Source organism: Corylus avellana, chromosome ca4 (assembly GCF_901000735.1).
Source record: "Corylus avellana chromosome ca4, CavTom2PMs-1.0".
Lineage (NCBI taxonomy): Eukaryota > Viridiplantae > Streptophyta > Magnoliopsida > Fagales > Betulaceae > Corylus > Corylus avellana.
Window position 1 is genome coordinate 11,640,228 of NC_081544.1, and position 26,814 is coordinate 11,667,041.

Genomic DNA, 26,814 nt, shown 5'->3' on the forward strand with positions numbered 1-26,814 from the left:
ATCCGCATTTGTTTGATTATGTATGACTCTTTTTCTCAAGATTGTACTTGGACAACATACCTATTCCTATTTTGGTTAAAAGGATAGTCGAGTAAGAAAGAGTTTGTTTTCCCTTATAGGGTTCTGGCATAGATACCAACCAATCCGGACTGTATGTGGAATTACTCGACTTGGGTGTTGAGATTGATGAGGACTGGTATAGTGTAGGAAACACTGAGTATGATGTCTTTCATGTCTTTACATTGAGGTTCAAGGATTTTATCTGTATGGTTAATTTCTTTTGTCTTAGACTATAAGCCTATTCATTACCGTTATGGGTAACCATTATATTGTGATTGTCTAAAAGTAGTCAATTAAGATAAGTTTGCTTTTGGCTAGGAAATACAGCATCATGTCAAAGATACCCAGGGGCTTGACTCTATGTGGAGCTACTCGTTTTGGTGAATTTAAGGGTCGTCAAGTTTGATGATGGTTGATATAGTGTGGGTAACATCAATTACGGCACCCTTGGTGACTTACAATTGGATTTGCTACAACTTTTGAGGATGCCGACGTGGATCACTATATTGGACAAAGGAGCTCAGTGTTAAAAGAACGGATGAGATAAGATTTTTTCAAGGATGGACTGAGCACGAACCTTATAAGACTACAAACGTTAAGGTGATGTTACTATTTCTTCTTGTGTTTTGGGGCTTCAAAATTTCGTACGAAATTTTTATAAGGAGGGGAGACTGTAGTGATCCAAATAATTAACTAAGCTTAGGTAGCTTAGTTAGAGGGTTAATTTAGACTTTGGGTCACTAGGAACAGCTAGAAGGGTATTTTGAGAATTTTGGACTTTCGAACCGGACGTACGCCTGGGGACCACCGTACATACGCTCTTGTCTGTAAGTTAGGACGTACGTTGGGGGATCACCAGACATACGTTGACAATACTACGCAGTACTTTGAAAACAGTACATGGACGTACACTCCAATAGTATTGGACATAAGCTACTTTTGGGTTAACTCGTAGATAATATCTGAATGTACGCTACAGCCTTTGGACCGCTGAGTAAATAGTACCGGACATACGCCCCTATAGTATCGAACCTCCACTACTTTTTATAATAGTTGGTAGCACCCTTTGCTTTTTCTCACCTATAAATACCTCCTACCCCTCATCCTTTCACGCTCATTCTTGCCCCCAGGCTCTTTGAAACCCCTGTGTAAGTGTTTTGTGACGATTTTGTGAGTTTTTGGAGAAGGAGAGGTGTTTCTTGGAGGTTTCGCTTCAAGGAGGTAATCTTCTAAGCCTAGCTTGTTCCTTAGTCGTTTTGCGTTTCATAGTTAGCTCAGTTGGTAGTTTGTAACTTCTAGTTATGTTGTTGCCCTTAATCTTGGTTTAAGCATGGTTTAGTATTTAATTCTTGTTGGGCATATTTCCTTTTTCATGGAGGCCTTGTTTTGAGATAGGAGGTTCTAGGAATCCAGTTGGTAGCTTTAGAACCAGTTTGGGAGGATCAGAGGACGGTTGAACCAAATGAGGTTCTACCTAAACCTTCTAGGCGGACGTACGGCCACGGAGCCAGGCGTACTAGCCTTCTAAGTGGAAGTACGGCCACGGACCCTAACGTACGGTCAGAATTGTTCGAGGGAGCGCCACTTTAGCCAATTGTCCGATAGCCTCTGTTTTCATGTTCTAGGTTTGTTTTCGTTGGATTTAGAATTAATGATTGGTCTTTTCTCAGTATTCGAGATTATGGAGCCTCAAGGAAATTTTACGGAGGGGCCTTATGACCCAAGTGAATACAAACTGACATGGATGCTTTTTGTTACTTTTCCCGCATTGCACGTCTATTTTATATATATCAAACATGCATATTTTGCAACTCTCATGAAATACATTTTGGAACTACTATGCTCTCTCTTTTGTGAAAATGTGTGTTAATTAATAAGATAACAATGAGGCTTGTAAAACTATGCATGTAAAAGACTTATAAGATTAATTGCATCATATGACATATACACCGGTACGTGCGGGATAACGGCCATGGGCTTATACAGGTTAACTTTATAGTCAAATGTGTGTATGTGGGTTTTGGATCTAATGGTTTCGTGACCAGGTGCAACCATTCCCTAATGGATGGTCACTATAGGACGGACATCATTAATGGTGTGGGCCACCCAAGGTCGGACTCGGTCGTACCACTAATGGGATGGACGGTAGTGTACAATATCCGGGGCACCAGTGTTGTATTACAGGTCCCTCGGGACAGCGCCAACCCTGCTGAGAAGGGGTAATATCTCGGGTAAACCATACAGTTGAACTATTACTGTTACTCATGATAATAAGTATATATTATATCTATATCACATCTATGATAAACTGTCATCTCATAATGTTGCATGTGTTTTATAAATAACTAAGTTCATCATTTAATTACGGGTATACCATGTGCATTTATACTCACTAAGGCGTCGGACTTACCCTTGTATTATTTCCCTTTTTTCTCCATATGTACAACAATGTGGTTATAGATAGTTTAACAGAGGTGGATACTGCGAAGCTTCCGGTTATTGTGGATGATTCCCAGTAGATGCTTGAGGACTTATTGCAAGCTAAACGGGTACTCATGGTAACTAGTACTTTTGAGTTATGTTGTAGACTTAAAGCTTTTATGCATGCTCGCATATTGAGGTATAGCATGAATCCCTTGTAATGATGGTGACTTGTATAGTGTGATTTTAGCTACTTGATGATCTTTGGTAGATGCTCAGGTTGTAACGATTATGTTTATAGAATCTTTTTGTTTCTGCTGTTTAGTATCCTCTCTTTATGAGGCGTAGAGGTCCTTGAGTCTTATTCCGCGAGGGATAAGGATGGGAGGCGAACCGTAAAATTAATTACCAGTTAATTAATTTATGGGGCGTTACAGTTACACATTAAAAACTGGGTGCAATCAAGATTATCCAACCCTTGGCTACAAACATAAACAAAAAAGAAAGATTTTTGTGACTAAAATTTGATCCCAACAGGCCTCTTATTGTTTCAATTAGCAACATTTAGATATTGTAAGTTGGGTTTTCTTCACTGGACATATGCATTAGATTCACAATCCCGGCCAAAAGTTTCATGAAAAACCAATTGGCAAGTGGATCTACGAATGAATGAATGAATTGAAGGGGAAAATAAAAGTGAGCGATTTGACAAAATGAGATAAGAATTTTGACACAATTCATTCCGCGAGGAAATAAGTCACATGGTTTTAATAATTACAACATCAATTAATAATCCTCATAAGAAAATGATTCAATGATTTCCCTACCCCACAATTTTCTCCTGCAGAAAACCAACCAGAATATTGGAGCAACAAGTGCAGAATGGCGACAATATTTTACTACTCTTTAGTTCTACCATCCGCATACCCCTTCCCTACAAATAAGAAGATGCGCTACTCTTTGCAAGATTCAGGCTAATCCAACACGGCTGAAAATAGCATTCCATAAGACATTGGCAGTCTCACTGTGAAATAGAAGATGATCCAGAAAATAATGGTTGAGCCCAATTGTTAGAGTGGTTAAAGGGATTCAATAAGAGTTTAGAGTCTATAAAATGAAAGCCTATCTTGTAAAGGAGATATGGAAATAGCCATTGAGCATCTCCAATAACATTAGGTAAATATTTTTTTTTCTTTCTACTTTCCTTAAATATTGTTTTTTATTACTTTTCTATTATATCCTCCAATAACCCAAAAATTGCAACGCACGTCCAAAACCCCATCTCATTTCGTTCCCTCTCTCCCAGTTCCTATGCTCAGTCCAACAGAGATTCAAAACCCTTCTACCAACGTTGAAGACCAGCAGCGCCATGATAAAATCATCTTTCACCACCACCCACCCCCCAAAAAAAAAGGAAAAGGAAAAATCCCTCTTGTTCGAGCATCTCAACAGCAAGAGGCTATTTGTTTGAAATGGTTCATGTTATTTTAAATTTTAAATGAATATAAGAAACGAGTTTTGCTTTTTTCCTATTTTTTATTGTTTTTGAATGAGGTGCCAGCCAGCAATCTGTTTTGTTTTTTCGGGAGTAGATTTACTCTCTTTTGAGTTTTATAATTTTGTAAATAATGAATTAGTTTCTGTACAATATTCTCATTTAGGCTGCATTTTGTATTAGGTAAATAAGTATAGCTGCCGTGTGGGGAATATGATGATGCTCTAATAAATACAGAAGATAGAGTTTGCAAATCCATTGTTATCAGATTTGTTCATTCCTCAACCATCATCAAAGATGTAAGAATATATGTCCATTCAATTTCTGGGCGAATGTTCATACTTGTTTTTATTCATTTCTTTTCATCGTGACAAAAATAGAGACTGTATTTGTGGGTTGAAGTATTGGATGAAACTGTATTTGTGGGTTGAAGATTTTAGAAGACTCTTGTCCTTGTGGCTCTTACTCCCTCTCTTTCATAATGTTATCAATAAGTGAGTGAGTGCATGTGTGTAAACTAAGCTTTGAAAAAGCTCAACTGTAGTCATTAATATAACTAGTACTTCAGGTTTTCACAGTTAATGTGCAATTGAGGAAAAGTTGATAGAGTGGTTCATATCGGAAGGAACCGAATCCTCTTAAGTTCATTTGAATTAGAGAGTATTCAGTTAGTTATATTATTTGATGAGTATTTTTGTCTTTTCCCTTTTTGAAGGCATAAAAATTCTCATTTAATATAAACTAACTAGATATTATTAAAGTCAAACGAATTGGAAATGATCTTAATTCGTATTGAAAAAGATGAAGAAGAGTCACTTAAGACATGCAGTTTGGACATATGCATTAGGAGCAATTAATGGGTCACTGAAAAAGAGTTATTTACGCTCAAGGAGTGAAAATAAGTAGAGGGAGGTCTAAAGTTGTAGGGTTAGATGTCACGAATAAGAATAATAAATAGAGAAGTAACAAAGAGTAGTATTTTAGTAAGTTAAGGCTGTTTCCGATTAATTGAAAAAAAGTGATCCATAAAGCTGACTTGATTTAATTGGGATTACAGCTAAGTTGAGTTGTATAGGTAGTTCAGTTTATATGGTTTATGAGGCACACCATCTTATAATTAGTATATTGGATTAAAGATGAAACCTATGTACCAAAAAATTGCTATGCTTCCAAAATTGTGATTGCTATGGTTTATAATGACCATACCTTTTTTTTTTTTTTTTCCTTTCTTTGTAAACCTTCTTTTCTTTTTCTACTTTTTCTACATTTTCCCCTATTCTTCTGCTTTGTTCTTCTCTTCATCTCCACATATTCTTTTCTTTTCTCTTTTTTTTTTTTTGGGTACATATATGGTCTTTTATTCTTACTTTATCTTTATCTTTTTCTCTACACATTCGTTTCTTGCAAGTTTAGATATTTATTATAAGACACATCAAAGTTAGCACCCAACTTTAAAGTTTAATTAGGGTAAAGTCCACATACTCCACTTAAACTATAACTCATTTTACAATGTCCCTCAAAACTTTCAGTTGTGACAATGTCCCCTCCCCCAAACTACTAAAAAGTGTCATTGTCTCTCCCGAATGACCAAAATACCCTTTATAAAATAGAAATAAAAAATATAAAAAATAAAATAAATTAAAAAATAAATTAAAAAAAAAAAGCCTAAACTAAAAAAGTGGTGGAGTTGACATTGTCATTTTTTTCTGTAGTTGTGGCAATTGAAAGTTTGGAAATGCATTATCAATTGGGTAGTATTTTGAAGTTGACTTTTTCCTAAAGTTTAACACCCACGAAGATAAGTGGTAGAGCCCAAGACCAGTGGGGCATGGCCCCCACAACTTTTATTTTTTATTCTTTTTTTTAAAATGAGTTTTTTTAATTTTTTTTGATGAAAATAAAAACCGACAACACAATTAGGGAGTAGGAAATTATAATAAACAAGCATTGGCGTAAGGACTCTATTTAAAAGAGAAAATAGATTTTAACATTTCTTTTTTTCCTTTTCTTTAATAGAAGAATCAAATTCGTCAAATGAGCAAAAACTTCTACCAACAACGTTTTTTTTTTTTTTTCATTTTTTAATCTTGAGGTAATTATTGGATTGATGGCCCCCGGAGCCTTTTTTTTTTTTAGCTTGTTAGAGTCGGTCTCTTTACACTACAAAAAAATATGGGTTTAGTGACGTGGTAACTGTTCTTTATTTGTTGCCATGTCACCATATGGTAACATGTGAAAAGACCACACGTTACCATAATTATTTCTAACGTTGCATTTTTCACATGTCACCATTTGGTGACGTGTGAAAAGGGCCACGTCACCATAAGATGATGTGTTAAATAGACATGTCATCTTATGGTAACGTGGTATATTAACACGTTACCTTATTGTAACATATTAAAAAGCCACGTTACCATATGGTAGCGTGGCTTTTAAACACGTTACCATATGATAACCATATGGTAACGTGTTAAATTGACACGTTGCCAAATGGCAACGTGTCAATTTCACACGTTACAATTGGTTAAAAATTTTAAAAATTAAAAAATAAAATTTTTCAGAAATTGGATAATAAAAAAATTGTTTTAGTGACTCCTTGCATTATTTGGTAGATGAGAAGTGTTTTGTTTATACAAGTGTAATCTTGTAAATAATTATACAATTCAATTGACATTCATTCTATTATTATTAATTATATTATCAAATTTAGTACGTGTGTTAATAATTCAAACTATATAATATATAAGTTGTAAAAACTTGAGCCATATTTATTATAATTTAAGTTTATTGAGAGTGATGAGGACTTAAACATACATAGAAAAAGAAAATGCATGGGAGCTTAGGAGTTTGTGGCAGGCACATCGATCATGATTGCATGCATGCAATGCTATAGTTAATTAAATTTAGTGACTCCTTAACTAGCAATATGATAGAGTAATAATTATGAAAAGAGCTAGATTCTTAATAACCCTATCAATTAATTAACCAAAGGGAACTAGATGCAAGCTAGCATTGAACATGCAATACATGCATTATATGGTGGAAACATGAAATAAACTTGAGCAATACATTATTATAAAGTTTATATAAACTAATGAAATAAATAAACAAATCAATATATACTATCATACTTTATAATGATCATTATAAAGTATATATCATAGGTTTTTTTCCTACTATATTGTCATATAGTAATTACGTTCTTTATATTATGGTTTATGTTTTGCATATATATATATATATCAACTTATCAATTGCTAAGCTTAATATAAAGCTTAAGCTTTGTATTAAATATATATTAAGTGTATATATATATATATATATATATGCAATATTGCTGCATGCAGCGCGTTACCAAAAAAAATAGTGCCACATGACGCGTTACAACTGGAGTAGCACGTTACCCGCGTGGAGACGTTATATGCCTGAAATAACGTTATATGTGGCCGCGTTACTGTCTGGGGAACCGTGTAGTTGGACGCATGTGACTTGTGGCACCTCTCCTTCTTTTTTTTTCCCTCGTTTCTTCTCCCTCGAGACGAGTCTTTGGTTTCTCTTTTTTGGATGCGCATTCCAGAATTTCCCACTACCTCTTCTTCGCCGAAGCCCCCACTTCTTTTCTCTCGGCTTCCACCACTTCGGATTTTTTGTACAGGCGGCTAGGTCAGTCGGCTCTTCCTCGATGACCACCACCGTGCGGATCTACCACCGGTGGCGTCATCTCCGACCACGACAACTTCTGGAAGTGACTCACCTCTCCATTTCAAATGTCTCACGTCATCCTTTGATGGGGTATATATATATATATATATATATATATATATATATATCTCTCTCTATTTATAGCTTTTATATATATATATATATATATATGATCAAATTTTTTTGTTAGCTAATTAACATATTAATTTGGTTGAGATATATTATTTTTAGGGTCCATGCATGTGTGTTTGATAGCTAGGTACGTACGTAGGAATGTAGGATTGTTCAATATGAGCATGCATGCAAATTAAAATATTTCTATCTAAATTTTTAAGTAAGTAGTTTGAAATTAGGTAAAATTTTTTATTTGTGTAGGTTTTACAAACCTATTATATAAATGATCATTTATATAATAAAAAAATAGAAAATAGATTTATATAAATCATTTATATAAATGATTACAAAAATAATAATTAAAAATACAGAATGTTTAAAAAAAAAAAAAAAAAAAAAAAAAAAAACCTACCTAGGTAGTTAGATGAATTTTATTTAGAGTCCCCATATGAAGTTCAAATTATGTAACTTTATTTTTTTAAAAAAAATTGCGACAAAAACATAACTACAATTTATTTTATTTAGGTCCCCCTAACAAATTATGCTTTTCAATTTGTTTAATATAATTTGGTTTAGGTTTTGCAAATTTATATTAGAGTACATACTGTACTTAAAAAAAATGGTTTTAATTTTGTATTATAATGTGGTTTACGGTTTGGAAATTTAGATTTTGTAAATTACATAAAATAGATAAAGATAATAAAAAAATGTCTTGAAAAAAAATGCAATTAACCTATAAATATTTTATTTAGGATCCCCGTAACAAAGGCGATATAAAATAGGAAAATGTAAAATGTAGATTATGTTAAGGGTTATAAAAAAACTATAGGACACAAAGCGAAAACAAATAACAAACCTATATTTATTTTATTTAGGGTCCAAATATATACATAACAAATGCATTTATGTTTTGGGCTTCAATTTTCTGTTTGTGTTACTTGCCAATTTACTTCATGTAAATTTTAAGTAGAAAAAAATAAAATAAAAAGGAAAGAAAAGAATAACACAAAAGTAATAAAGGAAACCATGGTCATGGACGTAGATGTGGTAGAAAAAAATATATATATATAACGTACTCATAATTCTTACAAAAGAAATGCTCCATACCACCAGAAGTGGAACCACATTGAGGCGAACCAAAATGAAAACAAAGGTTTACATAATAAACCTACAAAGAACTATGAAGATAAATGTTACATGTGTGGTCTGAAAAGACATTGGTTACGTACCTGTCGTACGCCTAAACATCTGGTAGACCTATATCAAGCCTCCATAAAAGAAAATGGGATTGAAATGAATTTTGCTAATCACAGTAATCATGAAGATTCTCCAATTTTTCTTAATACTGTAAATGGAAAGAGTAACATTTATGTTGATGTTTCTGATTTCTTTGTAGACTATAACACAAAAACTGATCTTTTGATTGGTGATGAATATGTCTACAATAATTAAAATGTTTTCATTGTGTCTTTATCACAGTATGTTTACATTGACAAATTTAATTGTATTTTGTCATTTTTGATTAATGAAATTTAATATATATATTGTTTATATATGGAGGTATGGGTCATATTGATGGAATGATTAATTCCAAGATGATTGGTGAAGATTTGTGTCTAGCAGACAGTTGTACAACGCACACAATTCTTAGAGATAAGAAATATTTTCAATACTTGATATTAAACAAAGCTAGTGTCAATACAATATCAGGTTCATCAAACCTAATCGAAGGCTCTGGAAGAGCGAATATTATATTGCCAAAAGGAACAAAATTTTGTATTGACGATGCTTTGTATTCTTCTAAATCTAGAAGAAATTTAATTAGTTTTAAGGATATTCGTCTAAATGGTTATCATGTTGAAACCATTAATGAAGGCAGTGACAAATATCTTTATATTACTTCAATAATTTCGGGTCAGAAGCTCATATTGGAAAAACTGCCTGCTTTCTTTTCCAGGTTGTATTATACAACAATAAGAACAATTGAATCACATGTTGTGATGCACCAGAAGTGCTCTAATCCAAAGATGTTTATGCTCTGGCATGATCGTCTTGGACATCAAAGAACAATTATGATGCATCGAATAATTGAGAACTCCCATGGGCATCCCTTAAAGAACCAGAAGATTCTTTTACCAAGTGATTATCCTTGTGCTGCATGTTCTCAAGGTAAACTTACTATCAAACCATCCCCTTCTAAGGTAATTGTTGAATCTCCATCATTTTTACAAAGGATTCAAAGGGATATATGTGGGCCGATTCACCCTCCATGTGGGCCATTTAGATATTTCATGGTTTTAATAGATGCATCATCTAGGTGGTCACATGTTTGCTTGCTTTCTACTCGTAATGTTGCATTTGCTAGACTTCTTGCTCAAATAATTAGATTACGAGCACAATTTCTTGATTATCCAATTCAATCTATTCGGATGGATAATGCGGGTGAATTTACATCTCAAGCATTTTATGATTATTGCATGTCAATTGGAATTGATGTTGAACATCCTATTGCTCATACTCATACTCAAAATGGTTTAGCTGAATCATTTATTAAACGACTTCAATTAATTGCTCGACCTTTGCTTATGAAAACAAAATTACCTATTTCTGCTTGGGGACATGCAATATTACATGCTGCATCATTAGTTCGGATCAGACCAATAGCTTACCAAAAATATTCCCCTTTGCAACTTGCATTTGGTCAACCACCAAATATTTTTCATTTTTGTATTTTTGGTTGTGCTGTATATGTTCCAATTGCGGCACCTCAATGCACTAAGATGGGACCTCAACATAGACTTGGAATTTATGTTGGTTTTGATTCTCCTTCTATCATTAGATATATTGAGCCTTTAACTAGTGATATTTTTAAAGCACGTTTTGAAGATTGTCATTTTGATGAAAACATATTCCCATCACCAGGGAAAGAAGAGTTGTTGCCAGAAGCACGACAAGAAATCACTTGGAATAATTCGACGTTATCTCATTTTGATCCTCATACAAATCAATGTGAACTAGAAGTTCAGAAGACCATTCATTTGCAGAGTATTGCAAATCAATTGCCGGATGCATTTATTGACAACAAGAAAATAATTAAGTCTCACATTCCAGCTGCTAATACTCTAGCGAAGATAGAAGTCCATGCAGGACAATCAATTAATACAGCAGCAAATGAGTCTAAGGCACGCCTGAAGTGTGGGAGACCTATTGGTGCAAAGGATAAGATTTCCCGAAATAGAAAAGCACAAGGAAATGAAATCGGGGCTCCTGAAGAGGCCTTACCCACAAAACAGGCAACGAAAATTGATCCATCCAAACTTTCTGTACAAAATTCTCCTGGAAAGGAATCCCCCGAAGAGGAATCTCCTGAAGAGGAGCAGGTACCTGAAAATAATGAGATCTCAATAAATTATGTAAGTACAGGAGAAATATTGGATAGAAACAAAATTGTTGTTGACAACATATTTTCATTAAAAATTGCATTTGACATTACCAGAAGCAATAATGATATTGAACCACAAACCGTCAAAAAATGTCGACGTAGAAATGATTGGCCAATGTGGAATGAAGCAATTCAGGCAAAATTGAACTCACTAGCAAAACGTGAAGTATTTAGACCTGTAGTCCAAACACCTGAAAGTGTATCGCCTGTTAGATACAAGTGAGTATTTGTACGAAAACGAAATGAGAAAAATGAAATTGCGAGATACAAAGCAAGACTTGTTGCACAAGGTTTCCTGCAGCAACCTGGTATTGATTATGAAGAAACATATTCCTTTATAGTGGATGCAATTACATTTAGATTTTTGATTAGCTTGGTAGTTACAGAAAGTTTGGATATGCGTTTAATGGATGTGGTTACAGCATATTTATATGGATCACTTCATAATGATATATACATGAAAATCCCTAAAGGATACAAAATGTCTGAAGCATATAATTCGAAATCCCGAAGTATTTATTCTATCAAGCTACAAAGATCTTTATACGGGTGAAAGCAATCTGGACGCATGTGGTACAATCGTCTTGGTGAATATCTATTAAAGAAGGATTTGAGAATAATCCAATTTGTCCATGTGTTTTCATTAAGAAATCAGAATCTGGATTTGCCATTATTGCAGTTTATGTAGATGATTTAAATCTAGTTGGAACTCCAGAAGAGCTCATAAAAACTGCCACTTATTTAAAAAATAAGTTTGAGATGAAAGATCTTGGAAAGACAAAATTTTGTCTTGGCTTACAGATTGAACATTTACCAAATGGAATTCTTGTTCATCTGTCAACATACACAGAAAAAGTCCTGAAGCACTTTTACATGAAGAAAGCTCATCCTTTGAGCACTCCAATAGTTGTTCGATCACTTAATGTGAAAAAATACCCTTTTCGCCCCCGAGAAGATGACGAAGAAATTTTTTATCCTGAAGTACCATATCTTAGTGCAATTGGTGCTCTGATGTATCTTGCAAATTGCACACAACCTGATATAGCATTTTCAGTTAATTTACTTGAAAGATACAGCTGTGCACCAACTCGAAGGCATTGGAAAGGGGTCAAACATGTTCTACGTTATCTTCGTGGAACAACTAACATGGGATTGTTTTATTCAAGAAGTTCAAATTCACAATTAGTTGGATATGCAGATGCAGGTTTTCTTTCTGATCCGCATAAATGTAGATCTCAAACAGGATATCTATTTACTTGTGGAAGTACTGCTATTTCATGGAGATCTGTCAAGCAAACACTTGTTGCTACTTCTTCAAATCATTCGGAGATTATTGCAATTCATGAAGCAAGTTGGGAATGCATATGACTAAGATCAGTAATTCAACACATTCAAGAAATGTGTGGTTTATCCACAATCAAAGATAGCTTGACAATATTATATGAAGATAATGCTGCTTGTATCACACAAATCAGAGGAGGCTATATTAAAGGTGATAGAACCAAACACATTTCACCAAAGTTCTTTTATACACATGAGCTCCAGAAGAGTGGTGATTTTGATGTCAAACAGATACAATCAAGTAACAATTTGGCAGATTTATTCACCAAAGCATTACCAACTGCAACATTTAAGAAGTTAGTGAATAACATTGGAATGCGCCGACTGAAGGATCTTTCATCATAAACAATTGAAGCTCTTCATGCTAATGAGGGGGAGTAAAATGATTATGCTGATTGTACTCTTTTTCCTTCGCTAAGCTTTTTCCCACTGGGTTTTCCTTTGTAAGATTTTAATGAGGCAATCCTAAAGCATACGAAGGCACACAAGAATATTGTACTCTTTTTCCTTCGCCACAGCTTTTTTCCCACTGGATTTTCCTTGGCAAGGTTTTAACGAGGCATATTCTTAGTTTTTGGTCATCCAAGGGGGAGTGTTATGAATGCATTCATGCATTTGGTGGATGACCATTTAGTTTCATCTCTTGGAATTCTATACATTCATGTTATTTTTTAGAATTCCTATAACATCCATGTAATACATTGATTAACCCTTTTGTTTCATATTCCTTAACCTCCCATTATGATTCCATGCCTACAAAAGGGAGTATTGAGTTGTATGTAAAACACACAATAATAGAGAAGAATCATACATAGTTCCTCAAGAACTAGTTTTACATATTGCAATCTATTTATCTTGTATTGTCATTTTCTTTGATTTTGCAACAAAAACTAACCTAGATTTATTTTGTTTAGGGTCCCCTAGCTACCAATTGTTTATTTAAATTTGGACTAGTCTTAATTTAGTTTAGGTTTTGCAAATTCAGCTTTTGTAAGTGTTAGAAATATTTAATGTAACTTATAAAAAATAAAAAATAAAGTAACATGGCTATATTTTTTAAAATTAGGGTCCTCTAGCTACCAAGTGCATTTAATTTAGACTAGTCTTCATTTAGTTTATTAGGTTTTGCAAATTTAGCTTATGTAATTGTTAGAAAAATTTAAAAAAAACTTGTAAAAAAAATAAATAAATAAACAAGTAACCTAGATATATTTTTTTAATTTACAGTCCCCTAGCTACCAAGTGCATTGAAGTTTATGATAATTAATATTTTTTTTCCCAATTACATCCTTACATTATGTACATGTAAATTAAAAAAAAGGGAAAATCAATTGTTTAAAAAAAAAAAACTAACCTAGTTTTAATTATTCCATTTTAGGGTCTATATGGGCCAAACCAATGCATGACGTGTATGTGTTTAGGGTAATTCTTATATATTTGTTCCTAATTTGAATAGTAACGCTATGGACAAGAGTTAGATGACGAGGTCCAAGGGTACGAAGGAATACAGAGATGGGTGTAGATCGTTCGTGGACTAATTGCTTGTCCGTGTAAGACATGTCGCCTTAACAAGCGACACCTGCCTGGTTTAGTATACGACCACTTGACAGGGGGAAAAGGAATGTGGCCCCAATACAAAGACTGAATTTATCATGACGAGAGGCCTATACAAGCTCATGTTGAAGGCTCTAAGTCGATTCGTCAAGTGCAGGTGCAAGCACAGATCAAGGTGGCAATATTCATGCCATGTTGCGTGATTTATTCGGCATGCATGATGTCATGGAAGACAATAGTGAGCCTCGGGTTGAGGTGCAGGGTGAGGAAGAACACATTGTGCATGACGAAGCAGATGGAGGTAACGTACGAAAGTACAAGGAATTGCCTAAAAAGGCATACAAGCCGCTTCATGATAAGACCAAACATAGCAACTTTGAGTGCTATTGTACATCTGTACAAATTGAAGTGTATAGGTGGAGTGAGTAACACGATATTCTCGTGTTTCCTCGAAATCATCAATCAGTTGCTGCTTGCAAATGATAGAGCTTTACCAGTTAATACATATGAGGCCAAACTGTTTCTAAGGGACATCGGACTTGGGTATGAGGAGATCCTGGCTTATTGTAATGACTGTATGTTTTTCTGGAAGGGCAATAAGGAGTTAGATTCATGTGTTAAATGTGGAGAATCTAAGTGGAATGACGAAATTCATTTAGACGAGGATGGCCACCCCATATCGTCGAGTAAGAGATGTCTGGTGATGGTGTTGCGAAGGTTTCCAATCATACCACGACTACAGATGCTGTTTATGTCACAGCATACCACACCCTAAATGAGGTGGCATGCAGACGGTCGCATAAGGGACGGCGTATTGAGGCATCCGACCAACGGTGAAGCATGAAAGTCATTGGATAATTTCTATCCGGATTTTTCATCAGACAATAGGAACGTAAGACTTGGCCTAACCTCTGATGGATTTAATCCGTTTGGGAAATGAGTACATCCCACAATACTTGGCCTATAATGCTTATGTATTAACTTATTTAGGATTAACATTTAGATAATGATGATCGTGTGTAATGTAACATACAGGCACGGATGAAGGAGTTACTGGAAACTAACCCTGTAGAACTGGTAGATGGGCTCCAGGGGACGATTCGGTGGACACCGAAAGATGCGTATGCCTAGGCACATGACAAGAAGCCTGAATATGTAGGTTGTGTTTGAGGGGTTAGTAAGAATATTCTACCTGTGCGCGGCAACATCTACTCCTATTATACACCATCCCAAGCACGGTTACAGAACCCTGGAAGCTCGACAATCTCGCATGATGAACTTGAAAGAGCAATTGAAGCTAAAATGGAGCAACACAGGGCACAGATGGTGTTACGTGGCAGTGCAATAAGAGAAGTCTTGTGCCTTACATGAAGAAGCCAGCTGTGAAGAAGATTTTAGTAGTAGGTATTTTATTAATAAATAAAAGATGCAGAAGGATTTGGATTCTTGTTCATAAAGCAAGAATCATTGTGTGATTTGGATTCTTGCTCATAAAGCAAGAATCTGAAGTAATTAATAAGGGAATTTGACTCCCAGTAGGTTTAGGACTTCTATTCTCAGCCATGTGTTTCTTTCCTTTCTAATTTGCCATGTATTCCTTTATATAAGCATAAGGTTATGAATAAAAAGCATCAGAAAATTATTATACAACTCTTGTAGTTGCTTGGGAGGCTAGGGTACCTCGAATACCCTTTTCTATCTATCACCATAGGTAAACTCAAGAAACCAAATCTTGTAGTTTTGCCGGTATCTCGACCCATAACACGTTCACAAGCACAAGCCCATAACAATTTGGTATCAGAGCCAAGTTACAACATGGCGGACCAAAGATTGGAGCGTTTGGAAAAACAGATGAGTTCTCTCAGCACTGGCTAGCAACTTATGGAGGAAAGAATTGGCAAAAGAATGGAGGAGATGATGGCTGCCTTTCACAACCAATTCCAGAATTTTCAAAGTTGCGAATCGAGTTCAAAAAATAAGGGTGTCAAAACCTATGCTAGCAGAATAGACTCTAGGTCTGTGGCACCGAAGATTGCCAAGCTTAATTTTCCATTGTATGATGGATCTGAAGACCCCACGAGTTGGGTGTGTAGAGCGGAGCAATTTTTCAACTTTCAAAACACCCCGGAGGAAGAGAAAATTCCATTGGCAGCCTATCATCTAGAAGGCGAAGCCCAACTGTGGTATCAGTTATTCAAGGAGAGTGAGGAAGAACCAACCTGGACCGCCATGAAAGATGGCTTACACGTTCGTTATGGGCCAACTCAGTTCGACGATTTTTTTGGTGAATTAACCAAACTCCGGCAAACGAGGACTGTTTGGGAGTACCAAAGTCAATTTCTAAAGGTTCTTGAGTAGGGCTGGACGGTTGGCGGTAGCCCAACAAGTGGGAGGATTCGTCAGTGGATTGCGTGACAACATCCGTGCGGAGGTGCAAGCCTCTCGGCCCAGCAATTTGACAGAAGCAGTGGGGTTAGCCAGACTTTTTGAAGCACGTCACACAGCCCAAAAGAAAACCACCGGCTTTCCTGAGGAAAGAAGACCAAATTTTCCTCCCCTGCCTTCTGCTAATCTAGCCCAGAATCGAGTTCCTACAATCAAGAGATTAAGCCCAGTCGAGTTAAAGGATAGGAGAGATAGAGGACTTTGTTTCAACTGTGATGATAAGTTTTCCCCAGGCCATCGTTGTAAGAAACTCTTCCTTTTGGAAGGAGTTTATGAGGAGGAGGACCCTGGGCAGGAGGAAGGAGTCAGAGAACAGAATTATGGGGATGAAGAAGAGGTCCCAGAGATATCACTCCATGCCATTGCAGGAATTCACGCCCCACAAACTATGCGTGTAAAAGGCATCGTCAATAAAACTCGGGTAGCCATGCTAGTAGACTCCGGAAGCACACATAATTTTCTAAGTGTGGAACTTGCCGACAAATTAGGATTGATCCCAGAAAAAGCTACCAGTTTTGAAGTAATGGTAGCCAACAGTGAGAAGTTGTCAAGCAAGGGTAAATGTTGCGGTATCCAGGTTTGGCTTCACGGTACCCCTTTTGTACTTGATTTTTATCTATTATCTTTAAGTGGGTATGATTCTGTACTAGGAGCCCAGTGGTTAAGGATCCTTGGTCCAATTGTCTGGGATTTTTCTAAGCTTCTTATGAGTTTTCAATGGAATGGGAAGAGGGTGACATTGCACGGCATGGCCTCTCCGACCAACAAACTTATTGAAGTCTCAAAAATGACAAAAGCAGTAAATAAGCAACAGGGAGGTATCTTGCTCAGCATTTTTGCCATTCATATGGTGCCGAACAGCCCCAACAGGAAGTTTCTAATCCACAATTGCAGCAACTCCTTACGGAATTCCATGCAGTATTTGAGGAACCTCACGAGCTGCCTCCTAATCGCACTCATGACCACCAAATTCCATTGGTGGAGGGCGTAGGTCCTGTAAATGTCCGCCCATACCGCTACCCGTACTACCAAAAAAATGAGATTGAAAAAATAGTTGCTGGGTTACAAAGTAGCGGAGTCATAAAGGCTAGCACTAGTCCTTATTCATCCCCGGTTCTATTAGTCAAGAAACATGATGGTTCGTGGCGCTTATGTGTTGACTATCGAGCTCTCAATCGGCTTACCATTAAGGATAAATTTCCTATTCCGGTCATTGACGAGCTGTTGGATGAACTACATGGAGCCCAATATTTTTCCAAACTGGACCTTCGGTCTGGCTATCATCAAATACGGATGCAAGCAAAGGACGTGGAAAAAACAGCTTTTAGAACTCATCATGGGCATTTCGAATTTTTGGTGATGCCATTTGGGCTTACAAACGCCCCATCTACATTCCAATCATTGATGAACGACATATTCCATAACTACATCCGTAAGTTCGTTCTTGTTTTTTTTGACGATATTCTAATTTACAGTAGTTCATGGGATGACCACTTACAACATTTAGCCATGGTGCTTAAAATTTTATGGGCTAACCATTTGTATGTGCAGAAGGATAAGTGTAGCTTTGGGCAGCAGTGAGTTCATTACTTGGGGCATATAATTGGGCGTGACGGTGTCTCCATGGACCCCGATAAAATCACAGCTATGCTAAATTGGCCCAAGCCTAATACCCTCAAGGCATTAAGGGGATTCTTAGGCCTTACCGGCTATTACCGGAAATTTATTCAACACTATGGTGCAATTGTTCGTCCTTTAACCCAGCTCTTAAAAAAGGAGGCCTTCAAATGGGATGATGATGCAGCGAAAGCCTTCCAACATCTCAAGATTGCCATGACTCAAGCACCCGTTCTAGCCTTGCCCAATTTTTCCAAGACATTTGTTATCGAGTGTGATGCTTCTGGGGTGGGCATCGGAGCCGTGTTCATGCAAGAACGCAGGCCCATTGCCTTCTTCAGCCAAGCCCTCCATGGAAGAAATTTACAACTCTCCACATACGAGAAGGAGATGCTGGCTCTCATGTCTTCAGTACAAAGATGGCGCCCATATTTGTTGGGCCAAAGCTTTGTGGTTCATACGGATCATCGCAGTCTCAAGTACTTATGGGATCAAACCATAGTAACGGAAGCACAACAAAAATGGCTCATTAAACTTGTGGGCTATGATTTTTCCATTGAATACAAAAAGGGAAACGATAACTCTGTGGCTGATGCTCTGTCACGCCAAATGGAAGGACAACTGTTGGCCATCTCACAGCCCGTGCCGAGATGGGTGGAGCCCATTCAATCTGAGGTACAGCAAGACATGAACTTGTAGCAGCTGATACGCAAAATTCAAGATGATGAGGCTATAGGGCCTTGGCGTTACCATGCTGGGCTGCTATATTTTAAGGATCGAATCTACCTCTAGTCTACTTCCCCATTGACCCAAGCCATCCTTGTTGAATTTCACAACAACACTCATGAAGGGTATCACAAGAGTTTGCAACATATTAAATGTGTGTTTTATTGGCAGAGAATGAAGCAGCAGCTTAAGGAATTCATTAAACAATGTGATGTTTGCCAAAGACATAAGTCTGAAAATACCAAGCCAGCCGGCCTCTTGCAGCCGCTCCAGGTGCCATCTCAAATTTGGGCTGACATGTCCATGGACTTTATTGATGGGCTGCCACTCTCTTGCTGTAAGACCACAATTTTTGTGGTAGTGGATCGCTTTTCCAAATACGGTCACTTCGCCGCTATTAAACATCCTTATACCGCCCCGCAAGTTGCTCAAGTATTCTTCGAAGAAATTTTCAGGTTGTATGGCATGCCATCTTCCATTGTATGCGATAGAGATCCTACTTTCACCAGTTCCTTTTGGCGTGAGTTGTTCCATCTCAATGGCATCCAATTCAAGTTTAGTTCCGCCTACCATCCGCAAACGGATGGCCAAACGGAGGTGGTCAACCGGACAATTGAAATGTACCTACGACGCTTCACAAGCTCCAATCCTAAGAAGTGGGTCAGTTGGTTACCATGGGTTGAGTTTTGTTATAATACAAGCGTGCATTCGGCCACAAAGCGTACCCCCTTTGAAATTGTTTATGGCCGAGCTCCACCGTCCTTCTTATCCTATGTCCCAGGCACTACCAAAAATGCAGCTGTAGAGGAAACTTTAATCGCTCGAGATACAATGTTGAAAGAGGTGCGTTTGCAACTTTTAGAGGCTCAAAATCGTATGAAACAAATTTATGACAAAACTCATCAAGAGCGAGAGTTTTTGCCTAGAGACTAGGTTTATTTGCGACTCCAAGAGCATCGTCAACATTCGGTGTACCGGCGGCTTAATAAGAAATTATCTCCCAAATTTTTTGGGCCTTATCGGGTGCTTGCGAGAGTAGGGCCAGTGGTGTATCGATTGGCTTTGCCTCCTAAAGCTAAAATTCATAATGTTTTTCATGTCTCTGTCCTAAAGAAATGGGTGGGTACAGGCTTTCCAGTTCATGATGGTCTTCCACCCTTCAATAAAGATGATGATGTTATCCTTCCGCAAGCTATCCTAGATCAACGTCTAATGCAGGGCCGTGAAGAATTGTTGGTCCACTGGCAAGGGCATTCTCTTGCTGATGCAACTTCGGAGCCCCAGGCTGATTTTGTGTTGAGATTTCCTTCTTTTGCCCTTGAGGGCAAGGGCAAACTTAAGCGGGCAGGAGCGTTACGTGGTAGTGCAATAGGAGAAGTCTTGTGCCTTACATGAAGAAGCCAGCTGTGAAGAAGATTTTAGTAGTAGGTATTTTATTAATAAATAAAAGATGTAGTAGAATTTGGATTCTTGTTCATAAAGCAAGAATCCTTGTGTGATTTGGATTCTTGCTCATAAAGCAAGAATCTAAAGTAATTAATAAGGGAATTTGACTCCCAGTAGGTTTAGGACTTCTATTCTCAGCCATGTGTTTCTTTCCTTTCTAATTTGCCATGTATTCCTTTATATAAGCATAAGGTTATGAATAAAAGGCATCAGAAAATTATTATACAACTCTTGTAGTTGCTTGGGAGGCTAGGGTACCTCGAATACCCTTTTCTATCTATCACCATAGGTAAACTCAAGAAACCAAATCTTGTAGTTTTGCCGGTATCTCGACCCATAACACGTTCACAAACACAAGCCCATAACAGATGGCTGCACAGCAAGAGCAAATGGATGCGATGTTGGCACAGCAAAGGGAGCAGATTATTGCGGTGGATACTGCACAAGTTACTGAGCAGATTGATGCACATATGGCAGCGTATGAGGCATAGGTTCGTGTGCTTGAGGGCTCGAGACATGTGAGCTGCGAGCTGGAGGTGACTAATGTTAGGGCTCCACACGACGCAGAGTGCCCAGCCCGCGTGATTGTGAGATCCTCAGCAGATAGGCGATCAGGTAACACTATATTCATTTAGTTTCTCTTTTAGTAACACTATTATTTTCTGATATGACTATCATTTTAATGGCTAGTAATTTTGTTTGACAAACACACTTTGTTCGTACCTCTATGCGACACATGCATGTATATAACACAATTGCAATGTAATATGTGTAGATGATGTAAGAGTAGAAGCTGAGGACAATGATCATAATGAAAGGCAACACCGAACCCCGGCTGGACAGAAGTCTCGTTTGTCAAGACATTATACCCGCCATTCGGCAACCCTATACGTATATATATATATATGGTATTAAGTATGCAACATATAATAATCGAATAGCGTATATACTTATAATCAAAATACTTTACTTTGTTGTTCTTGGTTGGTTTGGTGGTGGCTGCCGGTTGGCGCTTTGCATATTTAATCTTACCACATTTGTTGAAGCTGGTTGAGTTGGCTGCTACCTCATTTTGTTTTAATTCAATCTATTGAATAAACATATATATAGATGTATATGTGTGTGTGTAGGTAGTGTAGAAAAATTGATATTACCTAACAAAAAATATTATGAGCCTTGGTTTCTTTATGAGTGGCTTAAAATTTGAAGGTGGGGAGTTCATGCTTTGGAGAGTATATATTCATATCTAATATAAAAGTTCATACTCTGGAGTTCATACTTTGGGTTCTTATGCATTTTTCCAATATAAAAGTATATTCTTGTATTTAATTGGGTAGAAAAGTATATTAAATGTCTCATTGGTTGGTGAAACTTGGAATTGCTTTTTTATCCATGGAACCAAGTTGGTTCTTTGACAAACCTATTTCTAGGAGTTGAACATTTGTAACAGTTCAATCATGTTGTGCTCTTTTTGTTTCCTTTGTTTCTTTATCAGACATGTCACCCATCATTCTTTTAGATGGATAAGCATCTCCCATACCCCATGGGACATGAAATTATGACTTTAGCAACCATCCCATTCTAATGGAAGGTGGAGGTTTGATTTGGCCCATAGGCTTGCTATAAGAGATTTGGGTGATAATCATTGTTGTCTTTTGAAGCATCTCTTGTCCCCTTTTGTCCTAGAATATTATGTGTTATAATTATTTTTTTTCCTTCTTATTTTTGGTTCACAATATCATCAGTTTGCCTTTTTTGAGTATGATCACTTTACTTTGACATTGCTCATCACTTAGGACTTGATAAGATTCTATCATGTTAATTTGCTGATTGATTATTTGTTTTATCATTTGCAGTTAGAGCGAAGAAGTCGAGCGATCATGATGGTGTTCACTCGGATTCGGTTGGGGTTTATATTTTGAGTCATGTATTCACGAACAACTTAACTTGAATATTTTGTATGTTTTGTTGATGTATATATAATGATCTATTTGTTTATTAACAATGTTGATGTATATATAGAGATCGTTTTAATTAGTTAGTAGATTACCTGTGATAGTTGACAGTTTTTGAGTTAGTTGGTGGATAATCTTGATGGATAGCACAGTATGCATGTGTAACTCGTATATAAGGTGTGCACGGAGAAATTAAAAAAAAAAAAAATTCCAGCTGAATTTTGTGACGTTTTAACACTGTGCCACGTCACCAAATGGTGACGTGTCATATTTCACACGTCACCTCATTGGTAACATGTTAACATTTAACACGTTACCCTTGTCTAATATGACACGTTACCTAAGTATTGACGTATCATAGTTGGCATGTTACTAATTTGGTGACATGTCAAATTGACAAGTTACCAAAGATTTAGTAACGTGTCATACCGACACGTTACCTTGTGGTAACGTGTTATATTGACGCGTCACCCTTTGGTGACATGTCAATTTAACACATTACTACATATGTGGTAACGCGTGAAAATATGACACGTCATAAATTTATGCTGTGTCATATTTTAACATGTTACGTTACTTGTAGTAATGTGTCATATTCTGACACGTTACTAAATTTTTAGTAGTTACGACCAATTTTTTAACCCGCCAGACACGTTACCAATGACATGTCACTAACCGTTAGTAACGTGTCAACAGCCTTGACATATCACTAACGCTCCATTACAAAAAAAATAAAATTTTTGTGGTGAATTGAGATCCATACCTTGTATTTTTGGTTGTTGCACTGAGTTATTCTTCATACGAAATATAAATATCTCCTTGCGATAATTTACTCATGCCTAATAATTTTAGTTAAGTGGTTACTAAAATTAATAATCTTAAAGGATTTTATTTTTTAATACAAGTATTGTGGATGATCAAGTGACTGAGTACTCAAAGATTATAGATGGATAAGGTGAATGTAGAATCAAAACACCTTATTCAATTATGAATATCTCAATTAGAGGTTTAAGTTGAGTAAACTATAATTAATAGGGCTTGCAAAGTTTTATTTTTAGGTCCCTTCCCTATTTCTATATAAGTTTTATTACTATAAGACTTTTTTTTGTTTTCTTCACCCTCTCATGTAGCCGTGCATGACATTGAGAATTCAAAATATCAAAATATTTTATTTTCACAAGAAAAAAAATTCTCCCTTCATGTATATTGAATTAAATTGTATACAATTGTTCTCCCTCCATGTCTCTCTCACATAAACAAATGTAACTAATCCAACTGAGTTCTTCTAAGAACACACTGAGAATGAGCAGCGAAATCACTATTTTTACAGTAATAGAACCAAAGCGTTTCATCCTTTTTTTTTCTTGCAAATTTGACAATAATATTCTCCAGAATCATCTTCAGCTGCATAAGTGAGATATAGGAGATGTGTGTTATATCTATGCCTCATTACTAGTGGAAGAGTAGCACATTTAATGCACAAGCGGAACCCACAAGTAGTGCAGTCAAATGTTTGAGTGCCATAAGGTCTTTGACTACAAGCACTACACTTTGATTGACCAAATTTACCAAGGAAGAGGTAGTGCTGGTGGCCTTTATGTTTAAAGGCTTTTGGAATTCAAATACACTGAGCATCAAATATTTCATTGTGACAAGAATTCTTGACACATCTGTAGCTAAAGCCACCTCGAATTCGCTCGCAAGCATAACACTTGAACAATTGCACATTGTAATTTACATTATGTAGGCTAAGCAGGTGTCGGTGATGAGATGGTTGCATAACCTCTTGGGGTAGTTTAGTACATCTTATATGGAGGGAAAACTTGCACTGCACACAGCCGTAAAATGGGGACAACACTATAAATTGCATGCACCCCTCACAACACTTGACATCCAAAAGCCCTTCATTTTTAAGGATTAATTTATATTGTGGATGACTCGAATGTTCGATCTCCTGAGGGGCAGCTTTTTCATCCTCTGTTAGATCGTTGCCCTCGACCAAATGAGTAGCATAGTCAACAAAATCACAGGCCTCACCCTCCTTCCTAATCCAATTCTAATCATCACAATTGTAAGCTGCATACTTTGTATCCACCTCTTCATGACAGACTTCACACTTGTGCTTTTTGACTTGAGTAAGAGAGAAGGTGCAAGTGAGGGAGTGACCATGTCCTCTAATTTTGATGGTGCCTAGAAATTTACCATAGTTGAGTGAATCAGAAGTAGATAGTCATTACATAGACATGCAATGCCACTGCATTTTACACCACACACTTGGCAAGTGAACTCGATTGGATCTCGAGTGGGGATGAATGTGTGTGGGTTACATTTGTCAACACTAATATTTAGCCAACGAGAAGCACATGTAACGTGGAGCCTATAATCACATGTGTTACATTTGTAATAGAAGAGTCCACTGAAAACTTTACCGCAAGCACCGCAACAATATTGAATCTCTGTTGGCGGTACGTGATAAAGGTTGTGGTTTGAGAAGTGCAGAGGGTGTGTTGTTTCAATGGGTAATTGTGCACATGGTTCATGAAGGAGGAAGGTGCAGTTGGGGAAGTAGCATTGTAAAAGGTAATGTTGTTGTTACTTGACACTAATAAAGACGATACCGGTTCCTCGCACAATGAGGAAACTACTACTTTCTTCTTATCTCCATTCTTCTCCACCTCTTTCATGGATATTGTTAGGTCATATTTCGGCTGGGTTAGGCCCAGTTCAAACCTACCGGCCCATTCCCCACACTCGGTCATTTTTACTGTTCAGAATAAACTCATGTTCGGCAGACTTAGGCTTATATAGATTATATTATCGACACTCGGTTATCAGGCTCGGTTAGCCGAGCCTGTGGCAGGTACCGAGCGTTACCCTCAGGAAATGATGAACATATCTGAATAAATATCCTATTTGATGTTCCCCGATATATTGTTGACACGTGGACCCTCGGTAAAAGTCCACAGTGTTAGATGAACAGGTACAATCCAATGCCTATAAAAGGGGGGTCCCCTCTCACTATTTGAAAAACTTCTTTTGACCCTCAGATTTAAATACTTGCTTATCTTTTCCTTGATATATTATCTTCCAGTTCATCTTCCTTTTGAACAACTCGACTAACTTAGGCATCGGAGCTTCCACCGACCGGACAACGCCGGCAGCTTTGATCCCTTTTTCTTATCTCATTCTCAGCTCAACGTTCGGTAATCAAATATTGTGCTGGCCCCTTTTTCCACGTCATCATTTGGAAAACTGCTTCAACAGTTTGGCGCCGTCTGTGGGAATCGATTTTTATCGGTTCTTACTAATCTTCATATTCCGATATGGTGAACACACCTCCACACCCTGGCACATCTCCTCATATTATCCCAATCATCCAGTCAGATATACCCGGAACTTCACATGATCCAAGTCCCCAAATAGCTGTCATGGTGGATTTTATAAAGCGAATAGCCAAATCTGTTGAGGGTATGAGGAAGCAGAATGAGGAGATCGTTTCTAGGCTGCCTCCTAGAGAAGATTCGGCACAGAAGAGAAGACAAGGCAATCCACACAGAGATCCACCACCATCAGCCCGGCATCGATCAACCCAGCCAGACGCTGGAAGTACAATACAAGGCAATCCACATACTATTCGGGCCAAGTCTAACACCCACCGACAAGAGCTAGCCAAGCATTCGCAGCTTGGTGGCAAGTCACGCCATGGCGAGTCCAGTCATGCCAAAACCCATCATGGCAATTCCCAGTGTAGCCATTCCCGTCATGTTCGGTCATATCTTGATAAACCTGTAGAGGCTGCTATGCACAAAGACGTTAAAGATCTCCAGCAGAAGTTCGAAAAGATGGCGTACCTAATTGAGAATGGAGAAAATTGGTCTGCTACCGAGGATCTAATGCAGTACACCAACCTAACTTTTACTGACCGAGTAATGAGGTTCCCCATGCCAGGTAATTTTAAGGTTCCTCGGATTAGCGAGTATGATGGAAGTGGAGATCCTTCCGACCACATGGAGAGTTTCCGAGCTCATATCATCCTTCATGAAACTCCTAACGAAATTGCTTGCCGAGCTTTCCCTTTAACTTTGAAGGGAGTTGCAAAGGAGTGGTTCAGAAGTTTGAACCCTAAATCCGTTGATAGTTTCGATTATCTTGGACAGCAGTTCCTGGGTCAATTTCTTGCCGCTAGGAGAAGAAAGAAGAACCCGACATATTTATTATCTCTCATGCAGGGAAAAGACGAATCTTTGAAAGATTATTTGTTGCGATTCAATCGGGTGAAGTTGACAGTGGAGAGTACTGACAAGCAAACCATTCTATCAGCGTTGATGCACGGTATACAGACTGAAGGGCCTCTGATGGCCGAGTTGTCCAAAAGGCCAAAGACGGGAACTTTACGACAATTTAATAGCAAGGCTGAGGAATTCATCAACCAGGAAGAGACCATCTCGGCGTTGCTGAAATCTAAAGCTGCCGAGAGAAAATCTGATGCTGATCCA

At 37.3% G+C, this 26,814-nt stretch overlaps 1 protein-coding gene across 1 annotated transcript; it reads left to right on the top strand.

Annotated features, from left to right (window-relative positions):
* The first annotated feature begins 18,197 nt into the window (after positions 1 to 18,197).
* LOC132178064 (uncharacterized) lies at positions 18,198 to 20,312 on the top strand. The gene is made up of 3 exons (XM_059590525.1): positions 18,198 to 18,866; positions 19,089 to 19,760; positions 20,031 to 20,312. Exons 1-3 carry the CDS (start codon positions 18,198 to 18,200, stop codon positions 20,310 to 20,312), a joined length of 1,623 nt encoding a protein of 540 aa, XP_059446508.1.
* Positions 20,313 to 26,814: the final 6,502 nt, after the last annotated feature.